The following is a 10,109-nucleotide window of genomic DNA, read 5'->3' as shown; positions in this document are numbered from 1 at the left end:
GACTGTGGCTGCCCCGGAAACCTGGCGTTCTTATGTCTGCTTTTTAATATGCTATTTAGGCAATCACAGTTTTTCTTCCAAGGAGCAAGTGTCTTTTAATTTCATGGCTGCAGTCACCATCTGCAGTGATTTTTGGACCCCAGGAAAATAGTCTTAATAGTGTCTTAACCAACCCCAATTTATTAACAGTTCTGTGAGATGGGTTCCTGGTTTAAAGTCAAGGTGTCAGCAGGGCTGCCAGTGCATTCTTTCAGGAGACCTAGGGGCAAATCCCCAACATCTTGCTCAGTCAGGTATTGGAGGAATTCAGTTCTGAGACTGTAGGACTAAGAGCTCTAGTTCCTTGGTGCTGTCAGCAGGGAGCCACCCTTAGTTCCCACAGACATCTCTGAGTCCTTGCATATATTCCATAACATTTCAGGAGCAGCAATGAAGGGTGGAATTTTTCTCTTGCTTTGAATCTCTCCTCTGATTAGATTGGGCTACCCTATATAATCCAGAATATGATTTTGCATCTTCCCTCCAAAAAGAGTGGCCTTTGTAAAAATCTCACCCTTGAATTGCAAAGCAGCTAATATAACTATTAATACTTCTCTTTACAGAAGTGGTATATTCATTGGATGAAAACTTACTTTAAGGCAACTGTCATGTTTATTAACAATCTGTGTGTGAGTCACTCAGTCGTGTCTGACTCTATGACCCCATGAACTGTAGACCACCAGGCTTCCCTGTTCATGGAATTCTCCAGGCAACAATACTAGAATGGATTGCCATTCCCTTCTCCAGAGGATCTTCCTGACCCAGGGACTGAACCCTGGTCTCCTGCATCACAGGCAGCTTCTTTACCACTTGAGCTACAGGGAAGTCCTTATTATTAACAGTTAATGTGTCTAAAATGGTCATCTGAGTTAAATTCACCCATTCCAGTTCATTTTAGTTCATTGATCCTAAAATGTCGATGTTCACTCTTGCCATCTCCTGTTTGACCACTTCCAATTTGCCTTGATTCATGGACCTAACATTCCAGGTTCCTTTGCAGTATTGCTCTTTACAGCATCAGACCTTGCTTCCATCACCAGTCACATCCACAACTGGGTGTTGTTTTTGCTTTGGCTCTGTCTCTTCATTCTTTCTGGAGTTATTTCTCCACTGATCTCCAGTAGCATATTGGGCACCTACCAGCCTGGGGAGTTCATCTTTCAGTGTCCTATATTTTTGCCTTTTCATACTGTTCATGGGGTTCTCAAGGCAAGAATACTGAACTGTTTTGCCATTCCCTTCTCCAGTGGACCACGTTTTGTCAGAACTCTCCACCATGACCCGTCCATCTTGGGTGGCCCTACATGGCATGGCTCATAGTTTCATTGAGTTAGACAAGGCTGTGTCAGACTTTATTTTCGGGGGCTCCAAAATCACTGCAGATGCTGACTTTAGCCATGAAATTAAAAGACGCTTACTCCTTGGCAGGAAAGTTATGACCAATCTAGATAGCATATTAAAAAGCAGAGACATTCGTTTGCCAACCAAGGTTCGACTAGTCAAGGCTATGGTTTTTCCAGTGGTCATGTACAGATGTGAGAGTTGGACTGTGAAGAAAGCTGATCACCGAAGAATTGATGCTTTTGAACTGTGGTGCTGGAGAAGACTCTTGAGAGTCCCTTGGACTGCAAGGAGATCCAACCAGTCCATTCTAAAGGAGATCAATCCTGGGTGTTCATTGGAAGGACTGATGCTAAAGCTGAAACTCCAATACTTTGGCCACCTTATGCGACGAGTTGACTCACTGGAAAAGACTCTGATGCTGGGAAGGATTGGGGGCAGGAGGAGAAGGGGACGACAGAGAATGAGATGGCTGGATGGCATCACCAACTCGATGGACATGAGTTTGAGTGAACTCCGGGAGTTGGTGATGGACAGGGAGGCCTGGCGTGCTGTGATTCATGGGGTCGCAGAGAGTTGGATACGACTGAGCGACTGAACTGAACTGAACTGGGCTGTGGTCTATGTGATTAGATTGGTTAGTTTTCTGTGATTGTGGTTTTCAGTCTGTCTGCCCTCTGAAGGAGAAGGATAAGAGGCTTATGGAAGCTTCCTGATGGGAGAGACTGACTGAGGGGGAAACTGGGTCTTATTCTGATGGGTGGGGCCATGCTCAGTAAATCTTTAATCCAATTTTCCACTGATAAGTAGAACACCCTCCCTGCTATTTGAAAGTGAAAGTGAAGTCACTCAGTCCTGTCCGACTCTTTGCGACCCTGTGGACTGTAGCCCACCAGGCTCCTCCGTCCATGGGATTCTCCAGGTAAGAATCCTGGAGTGGGTTGCCATTTCCTTCTCCAGGGGATCTTCCCAGCCCAGGGATCGAACCCTGCATTGCCGGCAGACACTTTAACCTCCGAGCGCCCAGGGAAGCCCTGGGGCCAAACTCTGGCGGAGGTAATGAAGGTAATGGTGATCCTCAAAACATCGCGTGCATGCACTGCTACACTCAGTGCTCCAACCCTGCAGGAGGCCACCACCACCCATGCCTCCACTGGGGACTCCTGGACACTCACAGGAGAGTCTGGGTCAGTCTGCTGCACTCAATACGCCAAAAAATTTCAAAAACTCAGCAGTGGCCACAGGACTAGAAAAGGTCAGTTTTCATTCCATCCCAAACAAAGCCAATGCCAAAGAATTTTCAAACTACCACACAGTTGTACTCATCTCACATGCTAGTAAAGTCATGCTCAAAATTCTCTAAGCCAGGCTTCAACAACATGTGAACTGTGAACTTCCAGATGTTCAAGCTGGTTTTAGAAAAGGCAGAGGAACCAGAGATCAAATTGCCAATATCCGCTGGATCATCGAAAAAGCAAGAGAATTCCAGAAAAAAACATCTATTTCTGCTTTATTGACTATGCCAAAGCTTTTGACTGTGTGGATCACAATCAACTGTGGAAAATTCTGAAAGAGATGGGAATACCAGACCACCTGACCTGCCTCTTGAGAAATCTGTATGCAGGTCAGGAAAAAACAGTTAGAACTGGACATGGAACAACAGACTGGTTCCAAATCGGGAAAGGAGTACGTCAAGGCTGTATATTGTCACCTGCTTATTTAACTTATATGCAGAGTACGTCATGAGAAATGCTGGACTGGATGAAGCTCAAGCTGGAATCAAGATTGCCAGGAGAAATATCAATAACCTCAGATATGCAGATGACACCACCCTTATGGCAGAAAGTGAAGAAGAACTAAAAAGCCTCTTGATGAAAGTGAAAGAGGAGAGTGAAAAGTTGGCTTAAAGCTCAACATTCAGAAAACTAAGATCATGGCATCTGGTCCCATCACTTCATGGCAAATAGATGGGGAAACAGTGGAAACAGTGGTTAACTTTATATTTCTGGGCTCCAAAATCACTGCAGACGGTGACTGCAGCCATGAAATGAAAAGACGCTTACTCCTTGGAAGGAAAGCTATGACCAACCTAGACAGCATATTAAAAAGCAGAGACATTCCTTTGCCAACAAAGGTCCATCTAGTCAAAGCTATGGTTTTTCCAGTAGTCATGTACGGATGTGACAATTGGACTATAATGAAAGCTGAGCACCAAAGAATTAATGCTTTTGAACTGTGGTGTTGGAGAAGACTCTTGAGAGTCCCTTGGACTGCAAGGAGATCCAACCAACCCATCCTAAAGGAGATCAGTCCTGAATATTCATTGGCAGGACTGATGATGAAGCTGAAGCTCCAATACTTTGGCCACCTGATGTGAAGAACCGACTCACTGGAAAAGACCCTGATGTTGGGAAAGATTGAAGGTGGGAGGAGAAGGAGACTACAGATGAGATGGTTGGATGGCATCACTGACCCAATGGACATGAGTTTGAGTGGACTTCAGGAGTTGGTGATGAACAGGGAGGCCTGGCGTGCTGCAGTCCATGGGGTCGCAGAGTCGGACACGACTGAGCGACTGACATCTAACATGTATCCTACTATGCATTCTTGGAAATAAAAGTCATCAGTGTTTAATCCCTAGCACCAAAATAATAATTGGAATAATCTCAGACGTCATTCTGAACGTCATTTATGAGTATCTCTGTCTTTACCTTTCTTACTTTTTCTAGCCAAGACACATTTTCTAAGATAATGCATGCAATGACACGATTTCTGTGACGCCTCAGAACGGCGGCCCACCTTCTGGACACGGGTCAGGAGGAAGTGGCCAATAGGGTCCCGAGAGGCACAGCCCGAGCCTGCAGCTTCCCAGAAGAGAGCACGCCCCAGTCAACACTGACCGGCCAAAAAGCCCCAGCGACTAGTGTAACCCGAGCGATGCTGCCTCATTTCCCCCTACTTAAAGCCGAAAACTCAATCAGCCAGAGGCTGATACTCGGATGGAACGAAGGCGTGCCCGCGACCGCCTTCCTTGCTTGGGCGCACATGCGCATTCCAGAGGCCAATGGGCGAGGCGGAGGGTGGGGCGGGCGGGCGGAGAGGAGAGCGGCAGTTGGACGAGACGAGCCACGCCCACCACGCAACGTCTCTGCGCACGCGCCGAGCGCACGCTCCTGGTATTTTAGACGCGTCTGCTGTCGCCCTGTTCAAATCGTGTCAGGACGTCGGACGGGGAGGATTCTTGGCAACCTTCGGGGAAGAACAGTGAAACCCTTTTCGTCCTTAGCTTCTACAGGAAGGCGTGCATTGGGCCTTTCTCTCATTGCGTGAGGCGTCGACGGCCTGTGGTGGGTCTTCTGGTCACAGGGCGCCCCCGCGAGTACCTCAAGACGTGTGTGTACCCCGGCCTGTGTGAGCCCCGCGGGTGGGGAAGGAAGGTGGCCGGGCGGGAAGGCCTAGAGGCCAGGAGGTTAATTTTCTCCTCCACCCGGAGCAGCCCTCGCGACTCACTTCCGGAACCTGTTTTTCTTGTTTGTTTTCAGGAACTGAGTTTCTGGGAAGGGATACTCCTAGAATTAACTGCCGGCCGAGATGTCCAGCTACGTGAACGACCTGTGGCCGGGTTCGCCGCCCAAGGCCTCGCCCTCGTCCTCGCGGTCGGGCCGGTGCAGCCGGCCGTCGTCGGCCTCCGGGAGCCGCTCTTCGTCCCGTTCCAGCGTCTCGAGCCGGTCGTGGTCCCGGAGCCGCAGCCCGCCCGGGCGGAGGAGCCGCTCCGGGTCTCGCTCCCGAAGGCGCCACCAGAGGAGGTACCGGCGCTACTCGCGCTCCTACTCGCGGAGCCACTCGCGATCCCGTAGCCGCCGGTACCGGGAGAGACACTCTGGCTCCTCCTGGAGGTCCTACCGGTCCCGCAGCCGCTCCCGCGGCCGCTTGTATTACCGGAGGGCCTACGCCGTCGCGCGAGGCCGCCGCTACTACGGCTTCGGCCGCACCGTCTACCCCGAGGAGCGCAGAAGCTGGAGGGGGCGATCCCGGAGCAGATCGCGGAGCCCAACCCCCTTTCGCTTGAGCGAGAAAGGTGAGTCGTTGGAGAGGCCTTCGGGGAAAGAGGAAGGATCCCACCGGCTTAAAACTCCGGTACCGTTGGCACGCAGTTTTAAAATGGACCGCTTTCTTTCCGCCTAGGGCTTAACACCGTGCGTGTTAAATGGCTCGGTGGAGGGCAGTTCTGGGTGGACTAGCTCTCATAATGTTATTTAATTATTGACCAAGCTTTGATTATTGAGGGAAGCTTACTTTTCTAAACAAAAGAGGTAGAATTCGCTTTCCATAAATAGAAATATATTTTATACGTGGAGATACCTTTTAAATATCTTTATATTACTAGTGTAAGAACACTTTGTGATTTTGAGTTTTTCTGGATAAATGCTACCGGATAAATGAACATTTTGTGTTTCTTTTTGTAGATCGAATGGAGCTGTTAGAAATAGCCAAAGCCAATGCAGCAAAAGCATTAGGAACAGCCAACTTTGACTTGCCAGCTAGTCTCAGAAGTGTTCCTGTATCTAAAGAAAGAAACCAGGAAACAGCTGTACTGAATAAGGGTGCAAAGTCTGAGGTAAGTATTTTAAGTTTACTTTAAAAATAAACTTAATCTTCAAACTTCATCTTTAAACTTAATGTTAAATAAGCTCTTCAGAAGACTACTACCAGAAAGAGCTGATTATCCATTTTTGTTTCATTTACCCTAGACTGTTTCTTGGAATGGCTAGCTAATATGAGTTAAATAACAGACCTGACAATATTAGATAGGGTCTTTCCCATGAAAGTGGGAGACTAATGACCTTTATTTTGAATTGCCATAATCCTGATTACTTCCATAATTGTAGCTGGTACTTTGGTGATTTCTTTGTAGTTACCAAGTTTTTCTAGCTAGTTTTTTAGAGTATCTGTAATTTTCATTTTCAGGGTTATGTTCCCACAGATTCTGTACTCAATATACAGTATAGTTTATCTGCTTTATTTCTGTCTTATAGAAATCATGAATGTGGTCTCCAGACATTGATGAAGAAAGTCTGTTGGTAATTGATACATGCGCAAAAGCATCAGAGGTTAAACTAATTTGAAGTCTGTGTTGACACAATGAAAGTTTAGTTTTTTGTTGGTAGATTCCGATGCATGCTAGAATTTGGGACAAGCACTATTTGGATAAGATACTAAAGACAATTTTTAAATGAAAGTGTACTTTGTAATGGCGGGGCATCTGATATAGATGTCCCTTTCATAATATATGCAATATATTCCAGATGTTTTGAGAGATTACAGAAGAAGAGGCCTGCTTCATTTGCAGATAAGTTTATTATAATTCTCCGGAAATGTGCAGCATAAAATGCATAGCTTTAAAGGTTTACAATAATTTAGGAATTGATACATTCAGTTAACATAGGAACCATGGGTTATCTCCTATCATGCAGACCCAGATGTGGGTTTGCCTAAGCATTCAGTTCAGTTGCTCAGTTGTGTCCGACTCTTTGCGACCCCATGAATCACAGCACGCCAGGCCTCCCTGTCCATCACCAACTCCCGGAGTTCACTCAAACTCATGTCCATTGAGTCGGTGATGCCATCCAGCCATCTCATTCTCTGTCGTCCTCGTCTCCTCCCACCCCCAGTCCTTCCTAGCATCAGACTCTTTTCCAGTGAGTCAACTCGACGCATTAGTGGTAGACAAATAAGAGTTGATTTTTCAGGTGATTAGGTACCCAACTGGATGGGCAAATGCCTTAGTTCTTTTGAAACTAGGTATTTTTTGGTATGATTTTATTTTCACAGTTACTTGAATTTAGATCAGAGAGATACATACAATACTGCTTTATGGAGAAAGGTGTCTTAAATCATTGAATCAATTTTGTTATGGGAAAAACTTAACAATATGTTATTTTAGGATGTTGCCTGGTTAGATCAAGCTTGATTTATGTCTCTACAAGTAAATTTATAATACATTTGGACTACTTTTTATACCTCCAAGGGTATAACTTCTAAAATTTACTTTCTTTTACCTGTCTAGTTATCGGACAAGCTAACAGAAGATGGAACAAAAAATGCCAATGAAAAGTCTTATCAGCAAAAAGGCATCACTTTTAGCTCTAACGTAAGTATATCTAAGCGTTGATCACTCAAAAACTAGACTTGGAATGTATTTGTTAAGGGGGTTTTATTTTTGTTGGCTTACTTGTGGTGATATGAGGCCTACTAAGCCACTAAATAGAATTTTTAATACTTTTTTTATGTGGTCCTCACAAGTGACTAATAGGTTCCTACTCTAATATATGCACATTCTCAGTTTCAGAGTTTTCCCCTTTTAACTGTTCCCTTTGTCCTTTTTGATTGTTGAAATATTTTAAAATAAAATCTCAGAATATCCTGTGATTAGAATAGTTAAAGGCTTAATAAAATTTCAAAACTGTCTTAATATCTCCCTATTGCAGTATGCCTTGCACGTATCTGATTTCCCCCACTAGTGTCTTGGCTTAACAGTTTGATGGAATCAAGTTGCAAGTGAGGTCTGTGGCTTTGCATTTGGTTGGTGTGTTTTATTTAATGTGGTATTTTAAATATATAATGTATGTGTTTTGGAAGCTGACTTAAGAATTTATTCTCTTTCAGAATTCTGTAGCAAAGCCTATGCTTCAGAAATCACCTAAAGCTACTGCTGAAGAGAATTCTTCAGGATCCCCAAAAATAGATAAGAAGAAAAGTCCATATGGACTGTGGATACCTGTCTAAAAAAAGCCAACAGCTAAGGTTGCCTGAAATGCACTTTTTTTTGTGCAAGTTTGTGTTTCTAGCATTATTCCATTCTTGTGAACCATTTAGTGGTGGTGTTGCAAATGACAACACAAAAATATGTAAATACTTAATTTAAATAATGTCTTAGATTTCTCTTGCAGATGGGAGATAGCACAGATGGACCACAGGTTACACACAGGTGGGATTCTTGTATATTTACACTTGTAAATGTTTTATATAATATGGATCTGTTACGTAGAAGTGAAATTTTTAAAAGCAAACAGTAATTGAACTGTTTGTGTTGTAAACATTTTGTTAATAAATTTATTATTTTAGTCTCTTGATTGTGTATTTTTTTTAAAAAGAGTTTATTTAGAAAGTGTCATAGTGTAAACAAATTGTACCACTTTGATTTTCTTTTAAAACAAGACTCAATGCAAAGCTGAAGCCACTCATGAGGATTGTGCTTCTCTAGAAAGTCGGGTTTTTTTTTTTTTTAAAGAACATCTGTGAACCATACATGATTAATAAAGATCTCCTTTAAGGCAGAGGCTGGCTGGGATCCTGCTGTTTCGTCTGCCGCAGACAGTGGAGGGGGTCTCCTCTCTCAGGTTCTTACCGCCAGGCACTCTGTGCTAAGCAGCCGCGTCACCTGAGCAAGGGCGGTGGGGCGAAGGGTGTTGTCACAAGGACTAACTGAAGCTGAAGGACGTATAGGTACAAACCTTAAGGGAACCTAGGCCTATGGTGGCCGATTTCCAAGGGCGACGGTAAAAAGGCTTCATACCCAGGATGGCGTGAATCAGGACACCAGGGACGTGGCCGACTGTAACCCTGCCTGCCTTGGTCTGGAGGTCAAGTCGATCTGCACACAGGAGATGGGTGGTCACCTGGAAGGCAGACTGAACACAGGGCGTCCGCCGCCACCTGCTGCTGCTTCCGGTCTGGGCTCCGCTGTGGGGCCGTGGGGGTGTCCCAGGTATCTGATAACCCGACCTGGGAGAGTTCGTGCAGGACTCTTAAGATAGTGCTGCTGCCATATTGTGTGGGTGTTGACACTTGACCGATTGCTTATTACTGTTCAAGGAATACTTCTGTCTCTCCTGCAAGATTTCATTAGGGAATGTGAAGCCAGAGTCCCCATTAACGTCAGGATTCGATGTCTCTCGTGGAAACTGGATGTGGGAAGTGCCACGCGGCTCGTTGTGACCCTTCTAAGAACTCCTAGGAAGGTTCTGATTGTCTCTGTGCCCCAGGAGGACTGCACGATCTCTTGATTGTGTATATTTTACATAATGGGCTTTTATTTAATGAAGAAGAATGAGGCAGTATCTCCTTTAAAACCTTCCTGCTCCCAGGTCCAAATCCATGGATTGATACCATAGAGCTCAGTGACCTTCCCTGGGAGTTCGTGAGAAATATTGAACCTCAAGTCTCTACCCCAGATCTGAATTAGAAACTGAATCACAACCGTGTTCTCCGTTGATGTAGATCCTCATTAAAATCTGAAAAGTTTGGCCTTAAAGACTTCATATTAGCACAGTGTTGTCCTGAACTGAGCATCAGGGCAGTAAACTCAAGAGAGGTTGAAATGGAGTTGCCCAATGAGCTAGAAAATCAGAGGCTTTAGTTGCATTTATTTTTTTCCATCATGTTTTAATAAATATTCATTGATTTGAAATTCTTGAATGCTTCTTACTATAGCTGAGAAGGAACTTAACTAAGCATGTAAAAACTTTAAAATGAGTGTTACATTAAAGATCTGGACAGTTGGTTTAAACATTAGCTACAGACTTTTGTAATTTTGCCTCTTAATATAGTAGTGGATACCAGAACTAGAAATATATAAGCCATTTTTAGATGGTCTCTCCAAGCATTTGACTAATTGCATAAGTGTTTGAATTTAAATGTAAGATGTCAGCTTAAAAAAAAGATAGTGA

The 10,109-nt window shown here is 44.5% G+C and overlaps 1 protein-coding gene across 3 annotated transcripts; it reads left to right on the top strand.

The window, feature by feature from the left end:
- The first annotated feature begins 4,570 nt into the window (after window positions 1-4,570).
- RSRP1 (arginine and serine rich protein 1) lies at window positions 4,571-8,513 on the top strand. Of its 3 annotated transcripts, none has more exons than XM_088843605.1 (5): window positions 4,571-4,727; window positions 4,923-5,458; window positions 5,847-5,998; window positions 7,448-7,531; window positions 8,047-8,513. In XM_088843605.1, exons 2-5 carry the CDS (start codon window positions 4,972-4,974, stop codon window positions 8,164-8,166), a joined length of 843 nt encoding a protein of 280 aa, XP_088699731.1. In that variant the 5' UTR covers window positions 4,571-4,727; window positions 4,923-4,971; the 3' UTR covers window positions 8,167-8,513. The 3 variants fall into 3 exon arrangements, with proteins under 3 accessions (XP_088699731.1, XP_088699736.1, XP_088699735.1); XM_088843610.1 differs by having other exon boundaries at window positions 4,578-4,791; XM_088843609.1 differs by having other exon boundaries at window positions 4,579-4,773.
- The last annotated feature ends 1,596 nt before the right edge of the window (window positions 8,514-10,109 follow it).

Source organism: Moschus berezovskii, chromosome 2, assembly GCF_049115385.1.
Source record: "Moschus berezovskii isolate FMDL1 chromosome 2, NW_MosBer_1.0, whole genome shotgun sequence".
NCBI lineage: Eukaryota > Metazoa > Chordata > Mammalia > Artiodactyla > Moschidae > Moschus > Moschus berezovskii.
Note: the sequence above shows the minus strand (reverse complement) of the source record. Positions and strands in the feature narration are given on the sequence as shown.